Below are 16,792 nucleotides of genomic sequence, written 5' to 3' on the forward strand. Positions count from 1 at the left end.
CCAGACACCAGTACAGGCTGGGGACTGACCTTCTGGAGAGCAGCTCTGCGGAGAAAGACCTGGGTGTCATGGTGGATGACAAGTTGACCATGAGGCAGCAGTGTGCTCTTGTGGCCAAGAAGGCCAATGGGATCCTGCGTGCATTAAGAAGAGCATCTCCAGCAGCTTGAGGGAGGTGATCCTGCCCCTCTACTCAACCCTGGCGAGGCCACATCTGGAGTATTGTGTCCAGTTTTGGGCTCCACAGTATGAGAGATGTGGAGCTGCTGGAGAGAGTCCAGCGCAGGGCCACAAGGATATCAGGAGCCTGGAACATCTGCCCTGTGAGGAGAGACTGAGGGAGCTGGGCCTGTTCAGCCTGGAGAAGAGAAGGCTGAGAGGATACCTGATCAGTGCCTATAAGTACCTCAAGGGAGGGAGTGAAGAGGATGGTGCTGGCCTCTTCTCAGTGGTGGCCACTGACAGAACTAGAGGAAATGACCACAAACGGAAGCACCAAAAGTTCCACAGGAACTTAAGGAACAATTTCTTGACAGTGAGGGTGACAGAGCACTGGAACAGGCTGCCCAGAAAGGTTGTGGGGTCTCCTTCTCTGGAGATCTTCAAAACCCCCTTGGATGCAGTCCTGTACCACATGCTCTAGGTGACCCTGCGTGTGCAGGGGGGTTGGACTAGATGATCTCTAGAAGTCCCTTCCAACCTTAAACATTCTATGATTCTATGACAGTTCACAACAATTTTTGTACCCAATGATTTATTGCAACAGTTGCTTTAAGCACTTATGTACTGTTTCTCATAAAAGCGTAATACAGGATGCACATTTTCTACAATGCACTGTTATAAAGTTTAAAAAAAGACGCAAGTTGTTTGCTTCTTACAGACGCGAAGTTTTTCTACAGGTCAGTCTCTCTGGAATGACATTAATTCAGCCTGCAGGGAGGAGGGAAGGGTTTGATCCCACCAACTCATATTTGGGCAAGTCATCAGTCCCTTGCAAGGTGTTCAGCTGTGATACTTGCAGGACAGCCATAGAATAGTAACATACAAAAAACCACAATTTTTCTTCCTATTTATGTAATAGGAGCATCATAGTACTAAGATCAGTTTTACTTTAGCAGTTACTTCTGGTTACTGTGGTTACTGATCTCAGGCATTTTATCTATTTTTGAAGCTGCTTATCCTTTCCAAACTCTTACAGTCTGAAAATAAGTTACTGATTTGAAATTCTTGGAAAAACCTTAAAGGAAACTAACAATAACAAAAAAAAAAAAAAAAAAAAAAGCAAAACCAAACTAACAAAAAAACTAATGCAGTGAAAGAGATACTTTTACAGAAAGCAGTAAAATTCATGGTATCCAAAACCACAATATAAGTAATTCTTTCACTGGAAAAAGATACCTTTGTGATAAACTCTAACAACAAGGTATGTTGTCTTGGAAGCAGATCCAAGCAGGGGAGTTGGAGGTGGGGAAAGCCCCAGCCAAATAAAGCAAGCTGGATCACTAACCATCATGTAGCTTCAGTTGACTACATTAACAATCCAGTATTGCTTTGTGTATTTCAAGCTTATATTAGAAGAGACCCCTGGCTGGCTTATCTCATCCAGTCTTCTCAATAATAAAGACCACTTTACCATATAGCCTTACATGGAGTCCAATTTATCTAAAACATAAAAGCATCTAGTCTTGACTGGAAGATGTCAGGATGGACTATCCATTAAATCCCTTGTTTTTCAACTATTTATCCTCCTAACTGTTAACAAATTGTGCTGAATTTTTTTTCAGTTTTTTTTGTCTTTTCAGTTGAGCTTCCAGCCATTCCAGTGGAACACCTTCCTATTCCCACTTTAAAAAAAAAAAAAAAAAGTACATGTTACCTTAAGGAGCAATAGTATATAAACCTTTATTGTTCTACCTTTGCAAGAGTTCATTTTCTATGCTTTTGTATTTTTGACTGCAGTTTACATCAGAAACTTCAGCTCCTGAGAGGTTTAAGGTGGAGTAACAGGCAGCCTTCAAAACCAATTCCATCCCACATTTTGAAGTAATATACCACTTGGGCACAAGTAACCTCTAAGATTAGAATCAGTTAGACTTTCCTCCTCCTTTTCCTGGATTCTTTGTCCTCATTTCATGCCAAGCTTTCACCAGTGGTTCTCTGTTCTTCCATATTAGCTCATGGCCATATGTCACATACCACCTGAGGAAGAAAATAAACAGTGAAAACAAAGTACAGCTCTCCTCTCAATCTGAGAAAGAGGCTGATCACTAAAAGGGGGTAACTAGGATGCCTAGAATACAATATAGGATAAATAGAGGTAGAAATAATGTTTTTAGAAAGCACTTGATAGTGCCATGCAAGTCATGTGTTCTTTTCTGTAACCTCTTTACATTCCTGTCTGTGTCAGTCCTGAGAGAGAATGTTCTTCATCAGCTGAATTTCATGCTTTTGGGATTTCTACTTAAAGATGCACATTATTTTCATTTATCAGGCTGCTAAAACAGCAATGGTTACTGACAACACTAATTCATAAGTATTTCTTATATGTAAATACAGTTGAAATGAACCCATAATGAAGCGCTCCTCCATTGAAAGTGGATGGAGAACCAAGACAGTAAACAAAGGTAAAACAGTTCAGACAGCAAAACAGCTGTTCTGATTCTTTCAGACTGGACCAAGTACAGATACAAAACAGGAACAAGCTGAACCCCAGGGAGTTCCATCTCCATCTGAGGAAGAACTTCTTTGCTCTGAGGGTGCCAGAGCCCTGGCACAGGCTGCCCAGAGAGGCTGTGGAGACTCCTTCTCTGGAGATCTTCCAACTCACCTGGATGCCACCCTGTCCCTTGTGCTCTGGGTGTCCCTGCTGGAGCAGGGGGCTGGAATAGATGGTCTCTTGAGGTCCCTTCCAACCTCAACTATTCTGGGATTCTGTGAACAATCTCTACAGCATCTTAGATGCCTTGGTAAGGTAGTTACAAGAGAAACTTGCTGGGAAAGCTTCTGTAAAAAGCTTTAAATTCAACCTTTATTTGACAGTTAAGTATCAAGTAGGCTTTAACCTAACGTTTACAAGTGTTCTTAGTAAGTGTTCAGGCAAGACACAAGTATTAGCAAAATTAAGGCAGAAGACAGAAGCTTATTATGTAATAGAGTTCAAACACAGAGCAATACAGAATTGTTTCCTGCAAAGCAGTTTCTACCTGTCCCCAGTTAGAAAAGGCCCTGAAGGCTCCACAGTAAAAGACAAAAGCAGCAACACTGTAAAACAGCATTAGAAGCTGTTCAAAGGAATTTGGCCTATAACTCTCTAAATAGCCCTCTAAATTGGTAATTAGAGATAACATCAGGATTTTGGAGTGTTGTTACGTAAAGTAATTCAAAATAGGTTTTAATTTGCCCACTGTTTTGTCAGAATCCTTTCAACTCCTCAGTGTGGTGGGAGAGCAGGACAGAGGGAGTGAGCCAGCCAAGGCTGTGGTGACAGGATAACTTGATATCCACTCTGTCATTCTCAGCCAGTTTGGATCAATTCCTTGTAGTTCTTGGCATCGGTTAGCAGTGTTACCACCCAACTAATGGCATCACAAAGGTAAGTGTGTTGTCCTCAGTGCTACTTAATACCCCCTTCCTTACCCCCAGGAAGATCCTTTTCTATGATATGATGAAGAAAAAGTGGGGGGAAATACAGGCTGCATTTGCACAGAAGGAAAATAAATAATCCCTAATGTACCAGTTCCACAAAACAAAGTAGATAAAAACTTACATTCCAAATAGTGCTCCTCCAAGATGTGCAGCATGGTCAAAAAGTCTCCAGCCCAGAGCGAGTCCCACAGTGTCAAATGCAATTATGGCTTTTAAAGCCTAGAAAGGAAGAGTCACAAAAGGGAGAGAATTGGACGTAGTACCTAGTGGCCTGTATTAAGAAACTGTAGAATCATAGAATCATTAAGGTTGGAAGGGACCTCTAGAGATCACCTAGTCCAACTCCTGTGCATATGCAGGGTCACCTAGAGCATGTGGCACAGGACTGCATCCAAGGGAGTTTTGAAGATCTCCAGAGAAGGAGACTCCACAGCCTCTCTGGACAGCCTGTTCCAGTGCTCTGTCACCCTCACTGTTAAGAAATTTTTCCTTAAGTTCCTGTGGAACTTTTGGTATTTCAGTTTGTGGCCATTTCCTCCAGTTCTGTTGGTGGCCACCAGTGAAAAGAGACCAGTACCATCCTCCTCACTGCCTCCCTTGAGGTATTTATAGACACTGATCAGGCCTCCTCTCAGCCTTCTCTTGAGGCTGAACAGGCCCAGCTTCCTCAGCCTCTCCTTTATAGGGCAGATGTTCCAGGCCCATGATCATCCTTGGGGGACACTGCTAAAAACAGGCCTCCAACTAGACTCTGCACTGCTGACCACTACCCCCTGAGCTCTGCCATCCAGCCAATTCCTAATCTACCTCACTGTCCACTCATCTATCCCACACTTCCAGAGCTTGCCCAGGAGGATGTTGTGAGGAATGGTGTCAAAAGCCTTAGTGAAGTCCACACAGATGACATCCACTGCTCTCCCCTCATCTACCCAGCTGGTCATTCCACCACAGAAGGCTATCAGGTTAGTCAAGCATGATTTCCCCTTGGTGAGCCTATGCTGACTACTCCTGAGCACTTTCTTGTCCTCCACCTGTTTGGAGACAACAGCCAGGATGAGCTGCTCCATGACTTTTCCAGGGATGGAGGTGGGTCTCGCTGGCCTGTAGCTGCCTGGGTCCTCCTTGCCATTTTTGAGGACTGGTGTGACATTGGCTTTCTTACAGCCCTCCAGCACCTTCTCTGTCCTCCAGGACCTTTTGAAGGTGATGGAGAGCAGCTTAGCAATACCATCTGCCAGCTCCCGCATCACTCTGGGGTGCATCCCATCAGGGCCCACGGATCTGTCGGTCTCAAGTTTCCCTAAGAGCTCTCTGACCCAATCTTCCTCTGCCCAGGGCAAGTCTTCCTCTCTCCAGGCTTCTTCTCTGGTTTCTAAGGTCTGGGGTTCCAGAGGGCTGCCCTCGGTAAACACTGAAGTGAAGAAGGCATTCAGCAGCTCTGCTTTTTCTGTGTCTTTCGTAACCAGGGCACCCAGCCCATTCACCAGTGGACCACGTTTTCCCTGATCTTCCTTTTGCCATTGACACATTTGAAAAAGTTGTTATTATTTTTAACATCTCTTGCCAGATTTAATTCCAATAGTGCCTTAGCTTTCCTTGTCACATCCCTGCATTCCCTGACAACATTCCTATATTCCTCCCAAGGAGCCTGTCCTTCTTTCCCTGCTTTCTGTATTCTGCCCTTTTCTGTTTGAGTTTTGCCAGCAGCTCCTTGCTCATCCACACAGGCTTCCTGCTCCCTCTACCTGACACCCTACTCAAAGGAATGCACTGATCCTGCACATGGAGGAAGGGCTGCTTGGGTACTGACCAGCTCTCCTGGGCCCCCCTTCCTTCCAGAGCCCCAGTCCATGGGAGTCTTCTGAGGAGGTCTCTGAACAGGCCAAAGTTGGCCTTCCTGAAGTCCATGGTTTCAAGGCTGCTTACAGCCCTGCCTCCTCCTCATTGGATCTTGAACTGAACCAGCTCATGGTCACTGCAGTCAAGGCTACCCCTCACCTTCACATCTCCTTCAAGTCCCTTTCTATTCGTTAGTACGAGGTTCAGCAGCCAGCTCTCCTCGTTGGCTCCTCCACAATCTGTCTTAAACTGTTACCATTAACACATTGCAGAAACCTGCAGGACTGTTTGTGCCTGGCTGTGTTGTCCTTCCAGTTGTTGTCAGGGTGGTGGAAGTCTTCCATGAGAACCAGGGCCTGTGACCATGAGGGTACTCCCAGCTGTCTGGAGAAGCCTCATCAACCTCCTCATCCTGATCAGGGGGCCTGTAGCAGACACCCACCACAGTGTCTCTCACATTAGCCTGCCCTCTATCCCTACCCACGAGCTCTTGACTCACTCATCATTCACCCCCAGGTTGAGCTCCATGCATTCCAGTTGCTGTCTCACATAAAGAGCAACTCCACCACCTTGCCTTCCCAGCCTCTCCTTCCTAAAGAGCACATAGCCTTCCAGGAGCCAGATCTTCGTAACTGTATCACAGAGCAAATACATAGATAAAAAGCTGTTCCAAAACTCTCAAAAGATTTGGTCTTTAGTTGTACCATGCTGTCAAAACATACACACAGGCAACAGAATAAAGCAGGGTTACAAATGTGGCCCCTTCACAAAGAAAGGAAGTTACCTGAAAGTAAAACATGGAGTTCCCATTCACTGACTCTACCATAGCTTAATTTATGTGAAAGAGTCCTTCCAAACACAACCTGCTGGAACACAGATATTCCTAGACGAACATGCAGGGCAACATCCTTATTTTCCATTCAGTAACTATTTCTCACCACTCTGCTTTGTTATTCTTCTGTTAGAGTAACAGTAAAGGAATAATAGGGGCTTTTTTTTTTTTTTTTTTTTTAAGTCCATTAAAGTATATATAAGGTAGTGTGCATATATAAAGTATAAAAATACATTTAAATGGCAAAAACATTTAGTAAAGACTACATTAAAAAAATGAGGTGTATATTGCAATAATCAGGGTGGTTGTTTTGGGGTTTTAATGAACACCTCCTCATGGCAATACTATCTGTGGCTCTGCCTCTGCTTTCAGTAGTATTCCCTGACCATTTCTTTCATAAAAGATGCAATCAGAGTGGCATGCAAACACCTAGGCTCCACTCAAGAATGCAATAAAAACATTAAGGCTACATTTAAGAACAGTATCAGATCTAAAGCAGACTCACAGAGGATGGAATTAGAATAATCCTAAACTGACTATACATGTGGAGAAGTGACCATGGTAGACTGCAACAAACCAGTACAGCATTCAGGACCTCCCATGCTTGTGTTCTCTTTAAAGATAAATATGCTAGGTTACAGACACAGATGAAGACAGGCAATCAGATTCTGTTGAGCAATAAGGAAAGTGTTTTAGGCATAGGATTTCTTCAAAGGCACTTACGCTTCCTGCTGTAAATGTAAACATTGGGAGAAAGATGATGGCTAGCTTTGCTTCTGGCATCTTTGTACATACAGCTGCAAGGACGGTCATTATAGCTCCTGACTGTAAATACAATAAAATACAAGAAAGTAAGTTGAGATTTTTACATGAGGGAAACTTTATTTTTCTGCATGTGAACCTGTTTTCCTTTTGGCTTTCACTATCAAAAGCAGCATGGCAAAGTGTGGTGTCTTGTTTTAACTACTAGCTGTTATGTGGCAGTAACCCTTCCTAGTCTCTATGATCCAGAATATCCTTGACATTTCTAAGTATGCTGAAGAATACAGTAGGCTTTGAAAGTGGCTTTTGAAATGCAGCAAGGTATCTTGTATTTTGAGATACTCACGGCCCCAAGAGATGGTTCAAATCTTCCAGTGGCCATTTTAGCAACGTAACTGACAAAAGTGGAGATAACCCCTGGAAATGTAAAGTTACTATCAGAAAATCATGTCAGCGATATAGACAAGAATCAGAAAACAAAACAATGTTATCTGTATGCTCTCCTAAAGAAGCTAGCAGAGTACTCTTTCCTTTTTAACTTTGAAAACAGTCACCATTTTTTTCAGGTATCCCATATAATTCTGTATGAAGAGCTATTTTGTTTTGGCTACTGACCATGCTTTTAAACCAGGTACTTCTACTTTCACGCTATTTTAAAACCCAGTATCCTAAAGCAATCAAATTCCTGTATGATAGCAAATAAGCACTGCAAGTCAGCAATGCGTGATGTTGAACAACTGCCATTTGTCACTAAAAATACACTTATTAATCCTGCACACATCTTACTTTGCATGAATGCATACTTTTATAATGCTGTCAATATACATATTTAACATTACCAGCAGAAAGATACATTGCTATGAACTGCTCGCATCCCAGAAGAGAGACAATGCTGGTGGAAAAACTCCATAAAACATACATATTTGCTGCCATGTGGAAAAGAGAGAAGTGACTAAATGTAGAGAGCAGCATGGGAGAACACAGGGCTCCTACAAGAGAGAGAAAAGCAGTAAATGAAAAACATTTTGATCTGTGTTAGCTTACACATCATGCAGACTAGAAACTTACCAAGAGATATTATAGGCTACTGTAATAAAAAACTGAAATGTATTCTAATTCTGTGCTATAGCTATTGTAAAGTAGAATAGGTACCCAAAGACATGCAAGCTGCACAAACAGCTGCTTTAAAAAGTCTTCATTCCTTACAGGGAATGCTTCCAGGGGTGTTTTACACAAAATTCTATCTTATAATACTTCTGTGGTTTCAGAAGTGCAAAAGAGGTTTATATACGTATATGGTGAAAAAAAAAATATCACATGAACATCTACATAAAATTGTTTTTGCTAGGGAGTTGGACTGAAGGGAAAGTTAGTGTTCTTTGAAAAAAGCTACTAGCTCTCCTCTCTGAAATAGCCTGGAACATGTAAGAGAGCCAATTAACAAGTTTAAAGGTCAGCCTTGTTTCAAAACAGAACTGACACAGATTTGAATTTTAGCTGTGGGGTTGCAGAGGAGGAATCAATTTAGTTTCCACTTCAGCAGAAATCGGAGGATAGCAGAAGCTTCTTTCCCAGGCATATTTCTCCCATCCTTTTAATTTTTTTCTCTACTGTGTAAATGAAAACTGACTGTTCTGCCTCGAAATACTAGTAATTTGTTTTCTTAAATCAGCCTCTTCTAAGCATTTCATATACAGTGAAAGCTGAGGTTTATTTTATGTGATTCAAAGGCCAACTCTGAACAAGGACTCTAATCTTGTCTCATGCTTGTCTAAGGACAAAAGCACATATGCAAATGACTAACGACTGCTCATACCTGTATCCCACAGAATATTACGGAAAAAAATCACATTTTAAACATAAAAAATAGCATTCCATAGTATGATTTATTTTTCTCCAAATTCTAGGGTGATTAGCAGCTAGAGTTAGGATCACTTAAGAGAAGTGCCCCCTCACCTTTACAAGGCTGAAACTGTCTGAACACATTAAAAGACCAGTCAGGCAACTGTGTTGACAATTTTTAACTCAAAACAAATTAAACAAAACAAAACAAAACAAACAAAAAACCCACCATTTTTGTAACATTCTTCCCTCAAAGTTGTTCCTGCCTAGGCAAACTGAAATGTTTTGGCCTGACTGATGAGAACTTGCTTGTTGCTCCATGCCTTACAAGCAAAGCAGTCACCCCAAATCTTGACAGTATAACCAGATGTTCTATTATACCCCAGTGTAGACAAGTCATCATTATTCACTTACTGGAAGAAGGATCTGAGGTGAAATATGTAAACATAATCCGTCGCATAGCAGGCAACCTCCATAAACAGAATACAAAGGCATTTGCAGCTATAATACCTAATGAGAAGGAAAAAAATACAAAAACAAAATTATGTGCAGTAATGCATATGGTAATGTACAAAAACATGCTTACAAGAATCATGCTTTTCCTCACTATTCCATTAAGAGCAGCACCCACCCTTTGTGGAGTTCAGAAAAAGTAAAGAGAAATACAGAAAGCTATGTATATATCTATATATATAATGAAAATCTTTTTAGAAACATCACATTTAACCATAACTTTTAACATACACTGTATTGAATAAACAGTCCCGGAAATCTGCACTGCAAGCACTAAAGCTACTGGTTTCAAACCTCCACTGTAGAGTCAATGAAAGAAGAGCCAACTTAGGATGTCCCATCTTCTGCCTCTCCAGCTGCTTATTCCCAGTTATTACAACTGCATCTGCAGTTGCATTTGAGACAAGACTTACGAAGCAAGTTTTAACTGCACTTGGAGGTGCAGAGAATGAGGGAACTGCACAAACATGTGGTATACACCCTTTTAATCTCACGGGGAGGTCTGCTTTTTCTGTGAGGGACTTGTAAAGATACCGGCTTGAGATCAAGCACAAAGCTGATTTGGCATGGCTCAGGGATTGTCACCATCAGGATATAGCAAATGCCCAGCTTTTTAATATTCAGCTGTTTATTCTTAGTTTAAGTGGGAGTGTAAACAAACAGAAATAGAACGATGCAAAATAAGTGTGATTCTTGCTTAAAATGCCTTTCTTAATTCTATCTAAGTATGTTGGTATTTAAAATGCTTTATAATATCTAGAAACATTATGGGAGGAATAATGGGCTTCCCTTAAAGAATGTTAGCACCTGGAAGTGTTTTGTTTTCCTAAAATGTTTTGGAGATGAGTAAATGACACCATAAAGTTAAACTCTATCATTATTTATTTTAACCTGCTAATAACATACATTCAGGAATACTTAATATAGACTGTATAACACTGGACATGGCTTAGCTCCTTCATTTGGATTTGAATCAAGTTCTCATCAATTTCTCTCCACGTATCATATCTATCATGGGATTTCAAGTGATGTTTGGTTAAATGCACAAAACCACATCATAACTAAAGAGAGGTACATAAGGCGGCCTGTTCTTACTTGGAACACTACGTAAAACAGCAGAAAAAGTATTTCCATCTCACTGAAAGAATGCAATAAATATTGGATAATAGCCACTTTACGTAGTAGACCTGTAACTCGTCAGTCTGTGCTGAATGAGAAAGTCATTCACTGTCTGGACGCCTCATGTCTACACAGCCTTTCCAGATAGCACTTACAGAAGCACATAGAAGTAGTACATAAGTAGCTCATACTCCTTCTTAAAAAAGCAGTTGCTATTTTTCCCAGTTCCTGAGAAAGGAATGTTGCAGGAAGAGGGTGAACAGCATTTTTTTTAAATAATGCTGACAAAAGCATTTTGTAAGGAAGAAACATAGCAGAAATAGTGTATCTGCAGGTTTAAGTATATACATGCGTTGTGCCTAGCAACTTAAACATGGTATGAAAGCCATCTGTTGTAACATACTGTACCTGTTTTGCCATATTTCTCTTCCCGTGAATGTCTAATACTTGTAAGCTAACACAAACCTGTCACAGTCCGCTGACCCTCAGTCAGGCTACTCCACCACCTGTTAACCTGAAACAGAAGTGGTACCGTCAGTGCCACAGCCACTTCAGAAGCAGTCACACGAGGCTCTGCTTTAAGACTGCAAAGCGTTCCGTATGAAACCGTTAGGTAGAGCAGCTTTAAAGTTTTATTTCTTACTGATTCAGTTTTTCAAATGGGGATTTCTTTCTCAAGAGTACCTAGCTACCCTCCTTCTAAAATATCAAAGCATAGATGAAGAGTCTTTTAAACAGAATAGAGTTGCACCAATCTATGTAACTCCCGGGATGCATCTGCCTCCACTAAACAGGGATTTAGCCCATAATTCTTACATTAACAGGTTAACCAAAATAAGTATCAACCCCGCCTTGACTAAGCTTCATCCTGATTCTATCTAATGTCACACCACCCATCTTCAGAGATTCCACTTTTGTGTCAGAGTCACTTTTGCAGAGGTGGCTCACAAGATGTGGAATCCATTCCTCCTAGTATCTGGCTCACCTATCCCTTCTTCAAGTTTAAAATCCCTGGAAAAATTTATTTTGAGTGCAGTCAACCCACAGATATTTTCTTTTTCCTCCCCTTAAACTTCTAGAAGCAGTTTATATTTTGTTACCACTATGACCTTGCAACCATACTGGGGAAGACAATATTATATAAATTAGCTGCAGTGTAAAACAAAGCAAACCATTCTCTGACAGCAAGGTAATCAATTCTGTGTTTTTTTTGTTGTTGTTGAATGCTCTCCAGATAGCAGTTATTTCCTGCTAAGTCCTCCAATAAACAGTGCAGACTTCTGTAATATAACAAACAGAATGTCCTCAAGCTATAAGGGGATCCTGTATTTTTATCAACATAACTGACCAGTGGAGAGAGGCTTATTAGCAACGGAGTAGTTGTATTTTGCTTTTGGATAGCAATTCAATATGCCAGGGCGCATGTCATAGAATCACAGAATCATTAAGGTTGGAAGGGACCTCTAGAGATCATCTAGTCCAACTCCTCTGCACACGCAGGGTCACCTAGAGCACGTGGCACAGGACTGCGTCCAAACGGGTTTTGAAGATCTCCAGAGAAGGAGACTCCACAACCTCTCTGGACAGCCTGTTCCAGTGCTCTGTCACCCTCACTGTCAAGAAGTTTTTCCTTAAGTTCATGTGGAACTTTTGATGCCTTAGTTTCTGACCATTTCCTCTAGTTCTGTCAGTAGCCACCAGTGAAAAGAGGCCAGCACCATCCTCCTCACTCCCTCCCTTGAGGTACGTATATACACTGATTAGATCCCCTCTCAGCCTTCTCTTCTCCAGGCTGAACAGGCCCTTGCTCTATCGGTCTTTCCTTATAGGGCAGATGTTCCAGACCCCTGATCATCCTTGTGGCCCTGCGCTGGACTCTCTCCAGCAGCTCCACATCCCTCTTGTACTGTGGACCCCAGAACTGGACACAATACTCCAGATGTGGCCTCACCAGGGCTGAGTAGAGGGGCAGGATCACCTCCCTTGACCGGCTGGAGACACTCTTCTTAATGCACCCCAGGATCCCACTGGCCTTCTTGGCCACGAGGGCACACTGCTGCCTCATGGTCAACTTGTTGTCCACCAGGACGCCCAGGTCCCTCTCCGCAGAGCTGCTCTCCAGAAGGTCAGTCCCCAGCCTGCACTGGTGTCTGGGGTTATTCCTCCCCAGGTGTAGAACCTTGCACTTGGCCTTGTTGAATTGCATGAGGTTTTTCACCGCCCAGTTGTCCAGTCTGTTCAGGTCCCTCTGGATGGCAGCACAGCCCTCTGGAGTATCAGCTACTCCTCCCAGTTTCGTGTCATCAGCAAACTCGCTGAGGGAGCACTCTGTGCCTTCATCCAGGTCATTGATGAATAAATTGAACAGGACTGGACCGAGGACTGACCCCTGGGGGACACCGCTAACAACAGGCCTCCAACTAGACTCTGCACCGCTGATCACCAACCCCTGAGCTCTGCCATCCAGCCAATTCCTAATCCACCTCACTGTCCACTCATCTATCCCACACTTCTGGAACTTGCCCAGGAGGATGTTGTGAGGGACAGTGTCAAAAGCCTTGCTGAAGTCGAGATAGATGACACCCACCACTCTCCCCTCATCTATCCAGCTCCATCATAGAAAGTCCCCGTGAAAAGTGGTACCACAGCGCTTCCAGCTCAGAGACAGGCAGCTGCATGCGTCCCCCCAGCCCACACTCAGAGCCACTTCCCTACAAGGGTCCAGCTGGGGCCTGACCCATCACAGGCCAGAGCGGTAGTGGGGCACCATTTTTGGACCAGCTATCTCTGCTCTCTCCCCCTTCACCTCTGCAGATACTGGTTTTCGCTGCGCACAGGGACTGCTGACAACAAGTTCTTTTCCCAATATAGCTTTTACAGTAACACTGTAGGCTGATTTCCTAGAAATAACTGAATTCAGTTTTCTTTGTGTGAAAGACGGATCCTCTAACTTGCTGAGAGGCTGCTCTTCCTCGAAGCAGCAAAGCGTTGCTGGAGGGATTTGTCCCTGGCTCCCGCCAGGCCTTACCTGTTTCCTGAGGTCTCCCCGCTTCTGCGGCCGGACCTTGTCCATCCAGTCCGCGCGCGCTCCCTCCAGGTAGCTCTGCACGCGCGACTTGAGGGCCTCGTACTGCCAGATGGCCGCCGAGCCGAAGGCGCAGCCTGTGAACTGCGGCGCGGGGCCGTGAGCGCGGCGCAACCCGCGCCGCCCTGGCCCCCAACGGCTCCCCGGGGCGGCGCGCGGCCCCCCTGCCCTGCCCGGCCCGCGGCGAGGCCCGCATTACCCCCACGGTGAAGACGAGCGGCTTCACGAGGCGCCCGGGCGAGGGGCGGCCGGCGCGAGCGGGCGGCGGCGGGCACAGGCTGCGCCGCGGTGCGGGGGGCGCCTCGGCCCCCGGCGGCTCTTCGGCGCGGGGCCGCGCCCGGCGGAACCCGCGCGGGTGCTCCAACAGCACGGCGACCCTGCGGGGAGAGAGCTCCGTGAGGGCTGCCCGGCGCGGCGCGGCCCGGCCCATCCCGGCCCGCGCTACCTGTGCGGCCGCGGCGGCCCGGCGCGCGCCCAGCACCGCCACGCCATGTTGGAGGCGGCCCCGCGCGCGCAGCGCTTCCGGGGCAGTCGCCCGCCATACTGCGGGGGCGGCGAGCGGCGGGAGCCGCCGCGCTTGGCTTCCAGCGCCGCGGGGCCCCGGCGCCGCTCGGCCCGCGGGGTCCCCGAGCGCCGGGCGGGCCGGGCGGGAGCTCCCGGCGGAGCGCCCGCCGCCGCCGCCGCGGGGAAGCCTCTTCGGGCGGCGCCGCGGCCGCCGCCATGTTGGGGCGGAGCGCGCGCCGCTACTGGGCGCCACGTCCGGGCGCTGCCGCCGCGACGGGCCGGGCGCCGGGAACGGGCAGCAGCGTGAGGCCAAGGGGAGGGTTAAATATAAATATAAATATTTAACAGGTCTTGGACGTTTTTGCCCTCCCTACCGCGGGGTGCGCAGTAACCTAATAAACCCTGCCAGCTTCCTCCGTGGGCTTATGTGCTGCTTTGGCGGTTAAATCTGCATTTTACCAGCTTCTGATTGCACTAGCGCGCCTGGTTGAGCCTCGGGATTTGCTTGAATTAAGCACGGATTAAGCAGGTCTAGGGACATATGGAAGTACATGGATATTTATGGAAATGAAAGCAGTCTTGTACCTAATGTCCCCCTAGTTTCTGCCCCCCCCCCCCTTTTCATGTAGCAAAACGAAAAAGAAAAATTAGTTTTAACTTTACTCATTTTTGTGTCCAGAAGTTTGGAAGTCCCCTAGACACCTTATCAGAGTGATTTGCTTGTTTAAAAAGCTCAAAATATTTTCCTGTTAGCCCTGCCAGCCACACATTCTGCCGCTGCAGGTTTTGGTGTTGGGATGACTCCCGCCCCTTTGGCACCTCCGGGATTATCCCATCCCAGCTCTTAGGTGTACGTGGTGTATGTGTACACTTGCAGTGAGAGGATGCTGTGGGGTGTTTTACTGTTTTTTCTTTATGGTCAAACTTGTTTGGGCAGTACTAAAGCCCATTTATTACTAGTTTGGCCATCAGTGTGGCTGGTAAAATCAAGTCTTGAAGAGGAAGCTATATGGTATCAGCTTAAGAAAAAAAGAAAATAAACATTAGTTTTTGGAGACTTCTTTGCAGATGGTGTCTGTTACTTGCACTCTCATCTTATTCAAGCAACATATTTTACTGACATTATTTTTACCATTAATGTTACAACAGGGGTAGGAAATCTGCCCCCATCTCACGGTGACCGATGAGATGGGCGGCACAGAAGGGATGAGGGCCTTTTCTGAGCTGTGCTGTGGGTTGTAGGAGCAGGACAGGGCTCCAGGTGACGACAGCGGGTGCAGAGCCATCCTGGCACAGCCCAGCACGGCGCCCTGGCGGGAGCACCCTACCTTGGCAGGTGCTGCACATCCCACCTTCACGCTCCCATGTAATTCCCACTTCTGGTCTCACTTCTGATCCCCACTGAGACACCAGACCTGCTTCTCTGGCCCTTCAGGCTTCAACCATCCAGCGCTTTGTTTGCTCGGCATTAGTGGTTCTCCCTGGCTTTTTTGCTGGGAGATAAACCACCTTTCAGTTGGTCCTTCACACACGGCACCCTCAGAGTTCACTCTTTCTGCCACATAACATTTTCCCCATGTGTTGAATTGATAACTCACCTCCTAAACTCAGCACGTTCATGCATGCTTTTTTCAAGCACCGCACCCAGTGTGGTGCTCACAGCTGCTATGTGGCACTGGTAAGTGACAGCTAGTGGTGCTCAATCATTGAAAAGGTGGAAAAAGGGCTCTTACAATGTGGTTTGCATTCTGTTAGAAAATGGTTGAATTTGGGCTGGGCAGTCAGGGGAAAAGGTAGGTTGCTTAGTGTGTGTGTGGTTTTCTTTTCAGTTTAATTTAACTCCTAAGCTTCCTCAATTTTAAGCATACTTTAAATTATTAATTTTTAGCAGCACTTTATAGTTACAATGTCAACAGATGCCCTCTGCATGGTGATGATGCACCACGTACAGTTCAATCTTCTTGCTACCCGGAAAGACCTACAACTGCGTGGATCACAGCACGTATGTGGTACACAAACACCTACTTAAATTATCAGCCTGACCATGTAGTGGGAAGCCTGTTTACATTTGTTGTTTATTTTCATTTTATCATTTGTTTCAGATGTTCTTTATTAACTGCTATGTGTATTTTGAAGCGGATGCACAATTTCAAGTGTGTGTGAGAAAAGTAAGCCCTCTTCAGTGCAAGATCCAGCTTTCAGAGTGGACTAGGTACACTTTTAAGGAATGAGCTGCAAACAATTCTGCTTTCTTGTACAAAAAAAAAACTCCAAGGTTTTGTAGTTATTTTGAACTAATTTTTAAAGAATGAAGCCTGATTTTTTTTTAATGCAGAACTAGAGTATTTCTTCACAGCATGGGCAACATACTAAAGCAAGTCCTGCTTGGGATTGCTTGCCTGTTATATCTGGCCTCCTGTCTTGAAAGACATAGTGTGGTGCTGGTGAGTGCAACGCACAACTCTCAGGTAAAACAGCCACTGGGAAAACAGTGGTATTTTTCTACCTCAGCAGTGGGTGTGCAGCTCAGTGTTGCTGACAGAACAGATTTTATACTGCTGTCAGATTAATCTGAGAATGACTTACATGATATTAATATACATATATTTTTTTAATAAGCTGTCATCCATTTTACTGAAACTCAGCTGTAG

At 44.9% G+C, this 16,792-nt stretch overlaps 1 protein-coding gene across 1 annotated transcript; it reads right to left on the reverse strand.

Annotated features, from left to right (window-relative positions):
- Window positions 1-1,886: 1,886 nt before the first annotated feature.
- PARL (presenilin associated rhomboid like) lies at window positions 1,887-13,910 on the reverse strand. Its single transcript, XM_088538078.1, has 9 exons — window positions 13,837-13,910; window positions 13,581-13,721; window positions 11,018-11,066; window positions 9,335-9,430; window positions 7,918-8,067; window positions 7,425-7,495; window positions 7,040-7,141; window positions 3,767-3,864; window positions 1,887-2,199 (listed from the first exon to the last, which is right to left on the reverse strand). The coding sequence occupies exons 2-9, from the start codon at window positions 13,623-13,625 to the stop codon at window positions 2,085-2,087; spliced, it is 726 nt and encodes a 241-aa protein (XP_088394204.1). The 5' UTR covers window positions 13,626-13,721; window positions 13,837-13,910; the 3' UTR covers window positions 1,887-2,084.
- Window positions 13,911-16,792: the final 2,882 nt, after the last annotated feature.

This window comes from Tinamus guttatus, unplaced genomic scaffold, assembly GCF_059628265.1.
Source record: "Tinamus guttatus ecotype Peru unplaced genomic scaffold, ASM5962826v1 Tinamus_guttatus_pri_ptg000927l, whole genome shotgun sequence".
Taxonomy (NCBI): Eukaryota; Metazoa; Chordata; class Aves; order Tinamiformes; family Tinamidae; genus Tinamus; species Tinamus guttatus.